The 17,674-nt window shown below is 44.6% G+C and overlaps 1 protein-coding gene across 1 annotated transcript in view; it reads right to left on the bottom strand.

Annotated features, from left to right (window-relative positions):
* The window catches only part of SLC9A4 (solute carrier family 9 member A4), a 72,972-nt gene extending 55,600 nt beyond the window's left edge, over nt 1-17,372 (bottom strand). The window contains exons 1-2 of the mRNA XM_003983882.4: nt 16,615-17,372; nt 10,722-11,185 (exon numbers count right to left, since the gene is read on the bottom strand). Coding sequence (XP_003983931.3) covers nt 10,722-11,185; nt 16,615-16,900 — 750 coding nt within the window. The 5' untranslated portion in view covers nt 16,901-17,372. The remainder of the gene's footprint in view (nt 1-10,721; nt 11,186-16,614) is intronic.
* Nucleotides 17,373-17,674: the final 302 nt, after the last annotated feature.

A 17,674-nucleotide genomic window follows, 5' to 3' on the forward strand; every position in this document is an offset into this window, starting at 1 on the left:
GGTCAGATTAATCATCCCATTTTATACCTGAGAAAATGGAGACACAAATGGATCGAGTCACTTGCTCAAAAATTGTACAGCTTGTAAGGTTCACCTCCCCCTTACACACAGAGCTCCCTACATTCTTGGCCAGAGGAAACTGTCTACTTGTATCTGAAGCCTCTCACCTCCTATCCTAGGAAGCTGAATGAAACGAAAGGAAATAAAGAGCTCAAAAGAGGACAAGAAAAAGTTGCCTATCGCCGCCCCCCCTGCCCCCAAGAGTCTGTTTAAGTTTGTGCACAGCACTTCTCTGGGAAAAGCTGAGCCTACCAAGTCCAGCCCGATGGACTGCATGATGTGGCATCCCTTAGGATGTGAAGAGAGCTCTGTGGCTCAGAAGCGCTCGTGTACGTGGACTTCTATTAATAACACCCGACTCTGACACCAACTTTGATGTGTGTGATTTATCCCACAATACCAAGCAATGAACTCCACTAGAGATAGCGTAAGATCCCATAGATTAAGGACTCAGTCCACAGGAATGTCCTCCCCACCCTCGCTTCAGATGCCAACTACACGTCCTGGTTGTCACCTCTGCCTCCCACAAATAGGCTACAGATCGGAGGTCCTGACACCCCCTCCTCAGATTCTATTAATTTGCTAGAGTGGTTCCCAAAACGCAGAGGAACATTTTACCTACTAGATTACCATCTTGTTACAGAAGGATATAACTCAGGAATAGCCAGATGTAAGAGATGCGTAGGTAAGATACGGAGACAGGATATGGAGCTTCCATAAAAATTAAAAATTTAGGGGCGCCTGGGTGGCGCAGTCGGTTAAGCGTCTGACTTCAGCCAGGTCACGATCTCGCGGTCCGAGAGTTCGAGCCCCGCGTCAGGCTCTGGGCTGATGGCTCAGAGCCTGGAGCCTGTTTCTGATTCTGTGTCTCCCTCTCTCTCTCTGCCCCTCCCCCGTTCATACTCTGTCTCTCTCTGTCCAAAAAATAAATAAATGTTGAAAAAAAAATTAAAAATTTATTTTGAGAGAGAGAGAGACACCAAACTCACGAAGGTGCACACATGTGGGGGAGGGGCAGAGACAGAATCCCAAGCAGACTCTGTGCTGAGTGCAGAGCCCAACATGGGGCTTGATCTTACAACTGTGAGATCATGACCGGGGTCAAAACCAAGAGTCTGATGCTCAACCAGCTGGGCCACCCAAGTGCCCCAGTCCTTTTGGTTTTTCATGGAGGGTTCGTCACATAGGCATGCATGATTAAATCATTGGCCATTGGTGGTTGAACTCAATTTCCAGCCCTTCTCTGCTCCCTGGAGGTCTAGGGGTGAGGACTGAAAGTTTTAACCCTCTAATCACATGGTTGGCTCCCCAGGAGACCAGCCCCCAACATTAGGTGACTGGGGGGTTCCAAAATTTACCTCTTAAACATAAAAAGTCATACCCTGTTGCAAGTGCCATCAATGGAAATTCTAAGGGTTTTATGAACTCCGTGCCCTGAGGGGGGATGAAGACCAAATATATATTTATCATAAGTCACAATATCACACACACCAGACATCCTTTACTTATTCCGTGACAGACACCATTTTCATGGCTAGGTGTGTTAACTCACTTTAATTCCCGCACACAACCTGATCTCCATTTTACAGAAAGGAAACTGAGGCCCAGAGGATAACTCACCTAAAGTCACACAGATGCAAGCTGTGCGGCCAGCAACTGAACTAAGGCATATGGCCTTGCTGTCCGTGCTCTTGGCCACGCTTTACTCCTCTTGAATGATGTTATTGGAGCTAAGACCCCTTTAAGGGAGGAAAGTCATAAACCAGAGAGAATCATGAAGGAAAATCCAACCCCACACAAGTGTTTTCTCTCAGATCCAATGCAACTTCCTCTGGCAAGCTGCTCCCTATTGTCCTAGTTTGGTTTAAACCTGTCATCTCATCCTCACAACCAGCAAGGCTAGTGGCTGTCCCTCCTCCATCAAGTGACTGCCCTAAGGGTTACAGGCCCACCGTTCATCGTCTCGTGCCCCGTGCCTAGGCAGCCCCAGCATGGACAGGTGCTCCCTGAAGGTGTGAGAAGGAAGGACACTGGGACTCCTCTTTCCCACTGGTTTCATCCAACCTCTAGCATTTAGGGTCAGGGAGAAATTCTACCGTTAGGTGGTGGCAACGTGTCAGGAGAACACCCCTGTTTGCTCACAGCTTCCTTGACAAATCGGAATTCAAACTGAGTGTCACGAGGGAGTCAGGGAGGGAGAGCTGTGGTCTCCGGAGATGGCCAGAGCTGCAGGTCCCAGGGCAAGCACAGCCTTTGCACAGTCTCTCCTAGTCCCCATCCTCCATTCATCTATTCGCTCTTTGTGCAGCATTCATTCCTGCGCATGACTCAGCACGCCTGCAAGGCTCAGTGCTACATGCTGGTCCTATGATGACGGCAGAAGCTGCTAGGAAAGAAATCATGGGGGTCACCTGGCAACTGTTTGGCAAAGTTAGGCGGGCAATGGTATGACAAGATGAGATGAGATCAGAGGAGGGCAAGGAATTCCAGCATACAGCGTCTGGAAATTTGGGATATAAGGCTAGCAACAAGCATTCGTAATAAACACAGGGGCTAACTGAATGAAAGGTAAAAGCTCTCAGTGAAAAACTGTTGCTGGGGATGGCTGGCTTGCAAAAGCAGTGGGAGGGGAACTTTTCACTCTACCTTTTGGATGCTGAGCCACATAAAATAAGTTGTATTCAGGGGCACCTGGGTGGCTCAGTGGGTTAAGCACCTGACTTCGGCTCAGGTCATGATCTCGCAGTCTGCGGGTTCGAGCCCCACGTCGGGCTCTGTGCTGCCAGCTCGGAGCCTGGGGCCTGCTTCTGATTCTGTGTCTCCCTACCTCTCTGCTCCTCCCCTGTTCATGCTGTCTCCCTCAAAAATAAATAAACATTAAAAAAAAAAAACCTACACCATTCTGAAGGTTGTCCTCAAAACAAGTAACTAAAAAAAAAAAAAGGTTGTATTCAATAAATGACTTCCTGACAATCTGTATCTTTGTAATAAAAATGACAATGAAGAACATTAAGCATGTGGAGATCTGATAATTCACCTACAAGTCTCAAAGGAGCAAGAAGAGTCAGTAGGAGATGTGAACCCAGATGTCTGGGTCTGGGGTGTGGCTATCTCTGCTTTTATTTAAATTTTTTGTTTAATGTTTATTTACTTTTGAGACAGAGAGAGACAGAGCATGAACGGGGGAGGGGCAGAGAGAGAGGGAGACACAGAATCGGAAGCAGGCTCCAAGCCATCAGCACAGAGCCCGATGCGGGGCTCGAACTCACGGACCGCAAGATTGTGAACTGAGCCGAAGTCGGACGCTCAACCGACTGAGCCACCCAGGCGCCCCTGCTTTTAAACACTACATACAGTCCTTTCACACCATGAGTGATGAGGGAGCATAAGGTAAGCTGAGAGCAAAGTACAAGCTATCCCCCCCCCCCCACCCCCCCCCCCCCCCCCCCCCCGCCTCCTCAGGTGGGATATGTGTGACATTCTTCAGGCACTCCCGGTTGCCCAAGAATGAAGGAAAAGACAAAAAACAAATGGCTAAGCTGAGAGTCTCCATCAGTTTGTAAATACCTTGGTAATATTCCAAGAAAAATGCATTCTTATCAATAGCCTAAAGTCCAAGAACTCCCTACTGTCTTAATGTTAATGCTTTGCTAGAAGGAAAAACAACCTTAGCTCGACAATAGCTAGACCTCCAGTATCCTGTGAGTCTTCTTTAGCATATGAAAACCTCTTTGGAAACTTCCCCTTTGACTTTACCTCCCCCACCCCTGTAATATATAACCAGTCATTCTTCACAACCCCAGTTCAGCTCTTTCTGCCCACAGGTACTGTCTCCATACTTTAATAAAATCAGCTTTTTGTACCAAAGATGTCTTCAAGATTTATTTCTAGGCCGTCAGCTCCGAACAACCCCGCCTCTCCAAAGTCTCATCAACGGGGACAACAACCCCCCTCCACACTAGGCTGTTACGAAGCTTTAATAAGGAAAAGTGTGTAAAGCACCATCAATGTGAATGGCCCAAGGTCTGGGCTCAGACATTTTCATTTGCCCCCCTTTACCACTCTCTCATTCACTGTGGTCCTAGAGGACAGACTCTAGCACAGCAAGATGCCAAATGAAGATACCACTAGGGAAAGGAAAGGCAGAGGGAAAGAAAGCTGGAGGGAGAGAGGGAGAGGTGAGGGGCAGCATGGAGTAGCAGTCAGGAGCAGACGTGCTCTGGGGCCATCTGCCTGGGTTCAGGTCTCAGGCCTGGCTTGTACTAGCCTTTTGGACCTCTCAGATGAGTTGGAGGAGGGGGCCGATGGGGAAAGATGGGACACAAAAGAAACCTTGGCAATATCGCCTTGTTGCTTATTCAGCAAATCGACCCAGGAGAACCAGGGAGGAACAGTCGGCTTGCAGTAAGAACCATCTGCCTACAATAAATGAAGCAGTGCCATGTTTAAAACCAGGTACCTACGAACAGGGAGCCAACTACCATGCCGTGTCCATGAGCTGATATGATATAACAATAACAGCCAGGACTCACGGGGCACTCACTATACAAAAAGCTTAATATGAATTTTCCAGTGACCCTATGAGCTAAGTAATATTATCATCCCAACTTTACAGAAATGAAGCCCAGAGATAATCAGAATCTTTCCTGGAGTCACACCTTGGATTCGGCCAAATAAGGCAATTCTGTTTAGGAGGAAGAATGCTGGCTTCGCTGCCAACTGGACCTGAGCCCAGAGTACTCATCGGTAACACATGGATTCTCTCCTATCCCTTCTGGCTCCATAAGTTGGAAAACTCAGAAGGATGGGGCGCCTGGCTGGTTCAGTCCAGTCAGTAGAGCAGGCAGCTCTTGACCTTGGTGTCATGAGTTCGAGCCCCATGTTGGGTGTAGAGATTACTTAAAAACAAAATCAGAAAGAAAGAGAAAGAAAAGAAAGAAAGAAAGAAAGAAAGAAAGAAAGAAAGAAAGAAAGAAGGAAGGAAGGAAGGAAGGAAGGAAGGAAGGAAGGAAACAAGAAAACTCAAGAGGCAAGAATAAAAGGAAAAATGTGGGAATGAGACAGTCCTGTGTGTCCATGTCCAGACTGTCCTTGGCCTGGCAGCATGCCCTTGTTCAATTTATTTTAACTTCCTTTGCTTTGTTTTCTTCATCCGTGAAATGTGTTTGTTAATTCATGCCTCATAGTAAAAAGCAACACTTTAATAAAATAGTAAGTGTCAAAGTGACCCCAAGCAGGGCCTGGATATAATAGCTGCACCTCTCTTCCTGCTATGGCTTTGGCCCTGAGATTCAACTGGGGATACTAGTTATCATTTTAGAGCTATTTGGGTTTTGGCTCTGCTCCCTTTGCCTATCACCAAGGGTGTGCTCTGGTGAAATATTCAACAAGAGGGAGAAACACATGGGGCAAGAGACCTGGGGAATCAGATTCCTTGGTATTTCGACAGTTCTGGAACAGCTCCTCTTTAGTAAGAAAGCAATTCTTTAGTGAATAAAGATCTGGAGAGTTGTCATATGTAACCCACAAATCACAGATCGCTTTCCAGATGACTCAGACTTTCTGCTGAAAGAGCATGCTTGTGACTGCTGCCCTCAGGAAGGCCCCTTCCTCAATGAAAGGGTGAGTTCAAGGCCCTTAGCTCAAAATACAACTGGACTGCATTAAATACCAGTTGCTTTCAAACTGCTTTCTAAATCTGGCCCTGGAGCTTCTCTGGTTTCACGTAGGGGCACAGAAGTGCCCGAGCACACACTTAATACTCACTGTGCTTTGGGTGACCACAGAGTGACCCAGGAGTGACGTGTGGGCAACCCCCCTGGAGCCAACACAACAGCAGCTTTGCCCATTGGAGGTCACAACAGTGCCCTCAGCAGATACTCTGGTCGGTTGAAAATTATAATTTTATTTTGAAATGATCATTTAAAAAAAAATGTCCAAGTGGAAACAATTTAACTTTGGGAAAATCAAACAACTGTCGCTGGCCAAGAAACCCCAACCAGAAACCGAGCTGTGATTGGCTTTAGATATACATTCTAGAGAAATTTCAGGGTGAAGTCAGATTCTCAAGTTCAGAGGCAACACCAAAGAAGCAACAGAGTCCAATGTTAGAAAATAGGGTGTCCTGTGAAAATTACAAGAGGTGGGATTTAGAAAGTCATTTGTGGAGGAAAGTTTGAAGAATTACCCCAGAATGGATAACTTTGATGTTATCACAGATAAGCGCTCTCAGTGGCTCAGCCAGTGATGGGGGTTACAGTAAGCAAGTAATACCAAATAACTTAGATTTAAATGAAATCAGATTATCTTTAGGAGACGAAGTGTGAAATTAACACATCATCGTTCAGAGGGGCCACCTAGGAGTGGAACAGGGCCACTAACTCCATTATAACAAAACCAGAGGTATGAAAATATCTAAAGACCAATTGGTGGCGAAAGGTGATCTCAGAGTTTCATCCAGCCCAGTCGGAGGAGAGAACCACCCTTGTTCTAAACGTATTATTGTTTTAGGTCAAGATCCATCAGCTGCTCTCAACCTAAAGGTGAGAAACCATTAGTTCTCAAACGTTGGTAATCACCTGAGGTGTCTGTTAAAGTACAGATTCCCAAGCTCCATTCCCAGAGAGTCTGAGATGGGGTTTGGACATCCAAATATTCATCAGTCCCACCTAAGTGATCCTGAAGCACATGGCAGGAGGTCATTCCCATGGCAGTTCCATGGGCAGTCCCAGTCTCTCCTCCCAGTTTCAGACAACTTGGCTTCCTGTGGAACTTGTCCAGAAGGAAAGAATGTGTAGCCCTGATGAGTCTAGCAGTTAGAGATTCTCATTATGCATAAGTTAATTGATGTCTGACTTCGTGTATGGTTTTTTTCTCCTTCACTTGGTGAACCCATCCTAGATATCTTGCGTTACATTTTAAGAGCCTTTTGCTCCCTGCACTATCTATTTTTTGCATAAAGTCCTCACCATAAAATATTGTGTGCCTGATGAATTAAATAACTAATGGTAAAAGGGAAAATAATTAAAAAAAATGTTTGCATGATCTCTGGTTGGGCATAATCTCTGAAAGCAAGATATGAAACCCAGAGTCAATAAAAGAGTACATTAGGTTTAAGCTCATAAAAATTTATAACTTTTATAGGATGAAAGATACCATAATCTAAGAAAAAAAAAATTTTAAGTTTATTTATTTTGAGAGAGAGAGAGAATGAGTGGAGGATGGGCAGAGACAGAGGGGACAGAGGTTCTGAAGCTGGCCCCATGCTGACAGCAGATAGCCCAATGTGGGGCTTGAACCCACAAACCAGATCGTGATCTGAGCTAAAGTCGAATGTTTAACCCACTGAGCCACCCAGGTGCCCCTAAAAACATTTAAGTGACACAATAAGAGAAAATAGTTGATTTGTATGTAATACTCAAAAGTTTAAAATTTAGATAATTCAATGAGTTTCTACAAATCACTTGAAAATTAAAAAACAGCAAAGAAAAATGGACGAGATATGATACTTGCATACAATAACTGGGACATATAAAAAATTCATTCTTTAAAAAAAAATTTTTTTTAACGTTTATTTATTTTTGAGACAGGGAGAGACAGAGCATGAACGGGGGAGGGTCAGAGAGAGAGGGAGATGCAGAATCTGAAACAGGCTCCAGTCTCTGAGCTGTCAGCACAGAGCCCGACGCAGGGCTCGAACTCATGGACCGCGAGATCATGAGCTGAGCTGAAGTCGGATGCTTAACCTACTGAGCCATGAGCCACCCAGGCGCCCCCAAAAATTCATTGTTTATAAGAAATTTCAGTTTAACTGAGCGTCCTTCATGTTTTTAAAGTCTGGCCACCCTAAGAGATTATGAACTTCCAGCTTACAGAATGAGAAACACTAATGATCCAAGATCGTCGCAAAGATGCTTCATATCATCATACAAATTAAAACAAACAAGATTAACCCTTTTGTGCTCATTCAATTGGAAAACATTAAGAAGAAATAACTCTTGTAGACATCGATAAAAGAAAACGTGCATTTAATGTACTATGGAAATGTAAGACCGTATAGAGTTTCTGGAAAATTCTAGCAGCTATGGTATAACAACTAAAATTGAGGTCCAATATTGTGTACTACCTTGACATTTGGTAAAACGGGGAGGGTCCTGAGTGGCATAACTCCAAGTTCTGCTCCTCAGCCTGACCGCTCACTGGCCAAATAGCCCTTTCTATCAATGGGACCAGGCCCTATACTTGCTCATTCCTGAGTATCAGGCGTCAGTCTCCTGACAGCCTGTGGAATGATTTGAAACAAGCCAATCCCATCATCCGGGGGGAACCAGGAGGTACCTCTCTTCTTGTTACCACAAAGCCTTACTCCCATATCCCTGATTGTTCTCTCTGTTCCCAAGTGCGGCACCCATGTGGTCTTGCATGGTGTGCAATGTCCTCCTCCCCTGGGCTATGAATGTATGTATCTAACTGTTGTCATCTGTTTATTGTTGGGTGTCACTCCTTATCCCTGGGGGAAGAATCCTTCCCTCACCAACTGGATGAGCAGCATCTTATAAATTTTTTAAGGTACCCACTTTTTAACCCAGGAATTTCATTTCCAAGAATGTACCCTATAAAAATACTCACGCAGAAACAATAATATTCATCGCAATGTTGTAGTTTTCAAAAGTGAAAACTGGGTCACAACCTGAATTTCTATCATCAGGAAACGGTTAAATAACTTATCATCAATATAATCTGGGAAATACTCCATAACAAATGATATAGAATGAATTGTTATATTTAAGCAATGCATATAATATAACCTCACCCAGTTTATGCAAAATAATATATATCTAGACACACACACATGCACGCATGCGCTCACATATGCATATAATAAAGACAGGGAGGGTGCCTGGGTGACTTAGTTGGTTAAGCATCTGTCTCTTGATTTTGGCTCAGGTCACGATCTCACCATTCCTGAGACACGGCATAGGGTTCTGCTCTGACAGCATGGAGACTGCTTGGGATTCTCTCTCTCCTTCTCTTCCTGCCCCTCCCCCCACCTTGCATCCCATGTGCTTTCTCTCTCAAGATAAATAAATAAACATTAAAAAAAAAGAAAAGACAGGGAAGGAAAATGCCAAACTGATCAAAGGGCTTGCTTAGAGAGTGAAGAGAGGGGAAAGTGGAAGCTTTTGTGTTTTAATGCTGTGTAATTTTGTACTGTTTGGAACTTCTACGATAAAAATGCATTCCTGTATCACTTATGTGGTGTGATGTAAATTTAAAGCTAAGAAAAGTAGGGGAGCCTCAGTGGCTCAGTCAGTTGAGCTTCCAACTCTTGGTATCCGCTCAGGACATGATCTCAGGGTCTGGCATCAAGCCCCCCATTAGTGCAAAGCCTGCTTAAGATTTTCTCCCTCTGCTCCTCTCCCCCACTCATACAGTCTCTCTAAAATAAGTTTTGGGGCGCCTGGGTGGCTCAGTCGGTTGGACGTCCGACTTCTGCTCAGATCATGATCTCGGGGTTCGTGAGTTCAAGCCCCGCGTTGGGCTCTGTGCTGACAGCTCAGAGCCTGGAGCCTGTTTCAGATTCTGTGTCTCCCTCTCTCTCTGACCCACCCCCGTTCATGCTCTGACTCTCTCTGTCTCAAAAATAAATAAATGTTAAAAAAAATTTAAAAAAAATGTAAAAAAATAAGTTTTTAAAAAAGACAAGAAAAGCAAATCAAACTATATATAAAAGTTTCACAGTCTAGGGGAACCTGGGTGACTCAGTCGGTTAAGCATCCAACTTTGGCTCAGGTCATGATCTCACAGTTTGTGAGTTCGAGCCCCGCGTCGGGTTCTGTGCTGACAGCTCGGTGCCTGGAGCCTCCTTCAGATTCTGTCTCCCCTTCTCTCTGTCCCTCCCCTGCTCATGCTGTGTCTCTCAAAAATAAATAAATGATTTAAAAAAAAAGTTTCACAGTCTAAGACCTGGTAAAGGTTTGAGGTAATGTAATGAAACTAAGCAATGGGCTGACTTGCCTGAATATTCCAGCACCAAAGACATCTTCTGGGCCTCAATGCCCTGTGTTGACAGCCTGTGAAGTTTTTCTCAGCTTCTCCCCAGAAGGAGTCCTTACGCAAAAATGCCTCATTCACATATTCTGTAGGAGTCATGCAATCAAGGCTGCTAACACAATTTTGCAAACCCTTTTCAACTCCCTTCTTACCTCATCTTTTATTTAAATTCATTATTGCATGCAACATGTTAAACACAAAACAAACAAAAAGCATATGAAGGGAATGAGGGTGAGGTCCAGTGAATGAGAGAAAAGAAAAATGGTAAAGTACGGATTATCCTAGTGAAAAGACCAGAAGAGCCTTTGACAACAGTTTCTTCTGAGAACCTGATTTTAACTAAAAAAATGATCTGTCCTCTCCTTTTCCTCTGTTTAAAGAAGCTATTTGGTTACTGAATGACAAGCAGCATTAGTGAGCAATTATTTATTTGGAGCAGATCCTAAGAGAAGTCACCAGAACTTGGCTACACTCTATTGACCAAAGCCTATTCCTGTCCTGCCCTGACGCACTCATGCTCAGCCTTCTCCATTTGCCCAGAGGATGGACTGCTGTCTCCAGCTTCACCTGACTCCTCATCTCCCCGGGGACATGCTTTGACATCTCACCACACTAATGCCGTCATTGAGAAGGGCCTCCCCGAAGATCATCATGTAGAGCGGCTCGTTCACACGCGCCTCCTCGAACACAGCCAGCACGGCCACAGGGTCCACAGCCGAGATCAGGCTACCAAACAGCAGGTTCTGAAGCAGGTTGACATCACTGAGGCCAAAGGCCTTGATCTGGCAGATGAGGTAGAGGGAGAGGCCAATGCCAAAAGCATTGATCAGGGCCCCCAGGCCTGCCCACCACAAAATGGAGCCAATGTTCTCAAAGAAGGGCCGGGTGGGCATGAAGTAACCACCCTCCAGGACAATGGGTGGAAGGAGATACAGGAAGTAGATGCTTGAATCCATGACAGGAGGAGATTTATGGTCAGTGCCAAAGATGATGGCGCCCACCAGAGCCCCAACGATGATGAGGAGGCAGCTTTCTGGCATAAGACCTGGCAGTCTGTGGTAAAGATGGAAGCCTAGGGAAAAGCAGAGAACCACATTTAGATGTTTGCAAATAAGATGGTCTGGCCACTAAGCTACCAGGAGACTGGTATACAAGAGGCCATCTAAAACCAAGCAGAGGGGACCTTGGGTAGGCTGGTGTGCATCCCTGAGCCTCAGGTCCCCATGCATAGCAGGGACTGGAAGTGTTGTGGGGGCTTTAAACAAGATCCAGTACTTAACATGCCAGGCCCAGAGCAGGTCCCAGAGTGGTCCTCAGCCAGTCGTCCCCTCTCCTGCCCCTCCCTGCTTCCCCACCTTACAGGATCCGGGAGGGCAGTGGGGGAAGAGGAGAGAAGAGAGTGGAGTTCCTTTGCATTCCTGCAAAACCCACCTTCAGGGCTCAGGCAGTCAATCACAGTCACCTAAACATCAGCTTCTTCCGAGCCTCCCTTCCCCAAACCAATAAACAAAAATTCAGTCCTTTATTTTATTTTCCTTATTTAACCTATGACCCTGCCAGCCGGTCAGCCACTTAAGTAGGAAATCGAGTCACAATCCCTGAAGCCCTGTCAACTTTGCCCCTCCTACAACCAGCTCCCTATTTCATCAGCTATGTCTCTCAGCCATGCCCCTAAAGACCAGCTCTTCCTCCCCATTTGTACAACCACCGCCTTTTTTTGAAGGCTCCTCATTTCCCATCCTGACTACTGCATTAGCTTCTTCTCCTATCTCACCCTCGATTCCCCAGTCCACTCTATTTCCTGCTGCCAGATGACTTTTCCAAACCACATGTATCTGATCATCTCAGTCCCCATCTAAGTCTCTGAAGGCACATAAAGCAACTCACAGATTTTTAAACTGAGGGCATTTGGGAAGCATCCTTGGGCCAAGACCAACCCACTGGGAAGCACTGTGTATAAAGTGGAGCACCAAACATGTTTATTACAATTCCAGCTGTTGGTGGAATTTCAGAAATAAGACATTAACAAATAAGAAGACAAAAGCAAGGCAATACATAAGTATACAGCGAAGTGTACATTGACTATTTCCACAAATATAAGAAGAGATCAGAGCACAGCAGGTCACTCTGGGGTTCTCTCCAAGTCAATATCCCTCCCACCCAACGCTATCCTTATATATCCATCCCACATCACAGCCAACTACACATCTTTTCCCTGCGGTACACCTTTCTAGTTTTCATTTACCATTAATGCTGCCTGGGTTGTCTTTTCTTCAACCTGTTTAGGTCCATCTCAGTCTTCAAACCTTTCCCAACCACTTCTCAAGGAAATCATATGTCTTCCTCTGAATTACTGTATTATTTTATCAGTATCTAACAACAATGTTCTCTATCATTTTTTGTGCATGACTTATCTCCCCTGCTCACCTCCAGACTCTTCCAACTCAGACAGAATGACATACATTTCTAGATCTCCCCAACGTGCTTAGCAAGGTGTCTTGCCCACAGCAGCTGGTCTATTTGCTGAAAGAATCTACAAGTGTGTAAATGAATGATTGATCAGGTTAAATGTTCACCAAAGAAGCTTTTATACGGGAAGCAGAAGTTGAACAGGCTGTTGGGGTATGACAAGGAGTTACATAGTTGGACAAAAGAATGGGAGAGATTTTAGGTGGGGAGAATTCCAGTGGAAAAGGAAAAGAGGTGGGAATGGCCCAGTCAGATATGTCTAACATTTATCGAGGAGGTCACCTGGCTGGAGGAAATTATGAATTGGATGAATATTGGAAGAATAGTTGGAAGATGACTTTGAGCCATATAATAGGGGGTCTTGAGTTCAAGGCTAAAGAGTGAATATTTCTCCCATAGGCCACAGAGAGCCATTGAATGTCTCCTTAGGAATTTTAAGTCCAGCCATCCAAAGAGCATGTGGGTTTCCTTGATCACAGCTTTGAATTTCATTTATTATCAGCAGGCAGGTTATTATGATAGAATGTAATTAGTATCAAGGGACAATCCAAAACCACAAGCCTATCCACTGGCTTCAAGCCAGTGGCTTGAAGTAGGCTTTAAGGCCTCCTTCAAGAGTTTGAGAGTCCTGCTCTCTCCATTTCCTAATGATAACTTTCTCTTCCTCCTTCCCACCCTCCTCCTCCCTCTATTCTTCTTCTCCTTCTCTTTCTCCTCTTCCTCCTTCTTCTCTTCTTCCTCTCCCCTCCCCCTCCTTCCTCCTTCTTCTTGTCCTCCTTCTCCTCCTTCTCCTCTTACCCCTCTTCCTCTCCCTTCTTCTCCTTCCTCTTCTTCTTCATCTTCTTCAGTTAGTGCTTATTTTAACTACACAGAACTTTTTAATATGTAAAAGAGGTGGAAGAGTCTATAGTGTGGTTTCCTCAGTCCCCGTGTCTTCCCAGTTTGGTCTTGCTTCCAGGAATTGAGTTTCCTGAAATGGATCCCACATGCAACTGCCTTAAGCTACACCTACGCAGTGGCAGCAGGAAGAGGTGCCATGCACTGTAAAGTAAGGCATTGTAAAGAGAACCATCATGTGCATTTCACACTGTACAACTCTCCTCCCTTTCACGATGGACAATAGAGTCAGTCACTTTGAGAGAGTTTGCAGTTCCAGGGCCCTAAATTTAAATGGCCACAAATAACAAAGTCCTGCCTGAAAGTCAAAGATGGCACTACAATTCCATTCTGCCCAATGACCCAAGGAATACCCTTCTATAGTGTTCCAAGAGGTGGATCTAAAATAAAAGACAAACAAAAAGTCTGAGGTGATTCTGTATTGTCTTTGTTCTATAATTTTGTTCTTCTATAACACACATAGTTGGATGTTTTAAAAAAGACTGGGGGAGAGCTGTGATATTCTTCTGTCAGAGTGCCTATCAGGCAGTGCTAAATTCATCTGTTTTCCCCATTCAACTAGTCCCTTGAGGCCAGGGACCATGGTCATTTCCACATATGGTATGGGCATTTAATAAATGTGTCTTGATAGGATGACTGAATGAAAGAATAAATGATAAATATAATGATTATCAATTATATTTTGATTCTAGTTTTATAATATAGAATCTAAGAAAATCTATATAGATTTCTTGCATGTTATAGTTCTATGTCATATTTTTTTGCCCCAGACACATGAGCCACCATATATAAAACTACAAGTCCAGTACTTGACATGTAAGAAATAAAAATCAATAAATGTGACCTTCTTTTCTTGTACAGTATAGAAATAGTCTGAATCCTTAAAGACTAACAAGTTTGACATTGAACTTGAATCAGCATGATCCAACTGATAACCTACTGAAGTTATTTTTTTTCTGAAGTATGTTGCATTCCATCAACATGAAAATCAAGATCATTTAAGCCAGTAGTCCTGTGAACAATACTGTCTTACCATCCTCTGAACTTCTAGGCATAGTGAGTGTGGACACATGAGATACTCTAAAAAACAATCTACGGGGGCGCCTGGGTGGCGCAGTCGGTTAAGCGTCCGACTTCAGCCAGGTCACGATCTCGCGGTCCGTGAGTTCGAGCCCCGGGTCAGGCTCTGGGCTGATGGCTCGGAGCCTGGAGCCTGTTTCCGATTCTGTGTCTCCCTCTCTCTCTGCCCCTCCCCCGTTCATGCTCTGTCTCTCTCTGTCCCCAAAATAAATAAACGTTGAAAAAAAAATAAAAAACAATAAAAAACAATCTACGTTTTATGACAACATAAAACCAAGGTCAAATATATCATTTCTGCATTGCCCTGTTTAGATAATGTAAACCTCTTTGCCACTAGAAAATCCTTATTTGCACCCAAAGAGGTCTTAGAAATAATCTCACAGCTGGGCACACAGAGACCTAGAAAGTCAAGGTGACTAGGTCGTCAGTGTCAGCTGTCATTCCTTGATTCCCAGACCTACTTCACCCATTACTGTGAAGAGGAAAGGAGTTGGGGGGGAGGGGGTGGGGCAGAATCTACAGCATTGTTCACAAAGGAAAACTCAAGATCCACATAAGGTCACTTTGTTTTTTTTTTTTAATTTTTTTTTTAACGTTTCATTTATTTTTGAGACATGGAGAGACAGAGCATGAACAGGGGAGGGTCAGAGAGAGGGAGACACAGAATCTGAAACAGGCTCCAGGCTCTGTGCTGTCAGCACAGAGCCCAACACGGGGCTCGAACCCACGGACTGCGAGATCATGACCTGAGCCGAAGTCGGTCGCTTAACCGACTGAGCCACCCAGGCGCCCCAAGGTCACTTTGAATGATCTCAGCGCCCATGTGGTTGCATGAAAGGTAGTAGAACCCTAGCTCTGAACTGAGAATGTTACCCTGTTAGAAAGCTGGTTTTACTTGAGCACTTTTTAGAAATAATATGAGACCCTTTGTGTAAGTTAATGATTTGACAAATCACACAAGAGTTCTTCACACTAGCAATTTCCATTCACTCTTCAGACTTTACTAGCTCATAATGATAAGCAGTTGTGAAGGAGCATCGAGTGAATACACCAGTACCCCCATCATCCCCAGGGAGGAAGTTAGATGAATAGATGGAACCCACAGTCCTGATCCCAAGGAGTTAACTGCTAGATCCGGTGGTTCAACCCATATTTCATACCCATGCTAGAAGAAAAGGGTAAATAAGCATCAAAATGTTTCATGGATTCTATCCCAGTAGGACAATGTATCTACCCAAGTAACAAAGTTCATAACTGAGGCAAAGGAGATGCTATGCTTAATAAGTGAGATAACTGCATCAGTTTTCCACTTTGGCATAAGCTGGTATTAAGGAGACAAGGAGGTGGAGTTAAGGATTAAATGGTCACAGAGAGTAAAAGACCACTTTGGTTTTTGACACAGATAACCCTGATTAGAAATTAATCCATGAATTCGAATTCCTTTATTTCACAAAGGAAACCAGAGGTGCCCCACCGGCTCCATTTGGCTCAGGCATAAACTTATATCTTACTGACATGTCATCTTCTATGCCCCCATATCCCACCACGGAGTGTGGTTGTCTTGCTCCTTGCTTTCTGTCAATCTGCAAGGAGCACATGTCACGCTTTTAAAGAATAAACAATGGGAGTCATTTATGAAGCCCACGGTTACATGGCCAAGAATGAAGGAAGAGTATTTCACAGAAGAATCATTATGTGCTCCTAAAATTTCTAAGGAGCATCATTCCGAGACCTACCGGCCTTGCTCTATTTTTTAATGCACAGAACTCGAGATTTTCATGTGCCAAATAGTCACATGGTTGTCATCCTGAAACAAGAAGAAATCAAAACAACCCGGAACCCAGAAGTATGCTCAAATTTCAAAGCACAGTCCCGAAGGATGAAATGGCTTTACACAAAGCAGTTATGGCTTCCCCTTGACTCGAAGGAACAGATTTTTTTGATGCAATAGCAGTTAACAGTTAAAATCCACGTAGTTCACCAGGGGCAAGACATTTTCACATACATCATCTCATGGGGAGAACAACTCTCACAGCCAGGTGTGTGGGGACTTACCTATTTTTGCAAGGGATGCTAGAAGTATCCAGAGGGTGACCTCATAGGGAATTTGCACATAGTCATAATCCAGTGCAAAAACAGATATCTTCTCATCTGGCTCTGAGCCTGCAGCAGCAAACCGAACGTTAGGTTCACGCTGGGCCGTGGAATTTGTGGATTCGTTCAAATCAGAAGATGCTTCAGGACACTTGAGGGCCACCAGCAATAGCAACCAGCTCCAGGGACTGAAAGGCACAAACACTTGAAAACCCATGCTGTGGGCTTCCCCGACCCTGTACGTCATGGTGTGCCACACATCTGCAGTGAGGAGGGTTTCTAGAGAGCAGGGGCATCCACGTGGGTCAAGGGTAATATACGTACAGTCCGTGAGTCATTCCAAGAAGAGTCCGAGCATGTCATTGAGTTCTGAGTCCCTTAAAGGATTCGTGTTCAGATAACTCAGCTTCTGGCTCAAGTGCGTCAGTCATTCGGTAGACTCCTTAAAGCCCAGGTCGCCTATGTGACCTTCGTCCGATCATGATCTGAAGAGCAGCTTAGGAAGGGGAAAAACATGTCTTCATTCAAAGCTGTTTCTTCACGTCACTGCACACTGGCTTCATCTTGTGAGTGAAAATTAAAAAAAGACACCAGGGTGTCCATTCCAGATATCACTGGAGTCCTTTGGCTAAGAAAGGAGTCCTTCCCTCTCCACCAGATCCCAGTAAGGAGCTACCTGTCTGTCCTGCACCTGATCCCGCTCTCCTCCCCGAGCTCTCTCACTTGTTTTGAATGGACAGGCTGCAGGTAGCTCCTGCACTACACTTAATTATTTGCTCTGATATGACTTTTGTAATGAAATGCTTTCCTTGAGTGTTTTCCGGGGGTTACACTACTGACACCTAGTGGGCAGCCTCAATATGACACCTCGGCGTGTTTAATGATGAATGTTTAATAAAGGTGGTGGTGAAATTGTCATCCACACCAGGGCATTTCTGAGAATAAAGAAGAGCTATTAATAATTATGCCAGACCATAGACGTCAGCCTGGATTGTCCTGGAGTCGTATGGTCTCTATAAAT

Source organism: Felis catus, chromosome A3 (genome assembly GCF_018350175.1).
Source record: "Felis catus isolate Fca126 chromosome A3, F.catus_Fca126_mat1.0, whole genome shotgun sequence".
In the NCBI taxonomy this organism is placed as follows: domain Eukaryota; kingdom Metazoa; phylum Chordata; class Mammalia; order Carnivora; family Felidae; genus Felis; species Felis catus.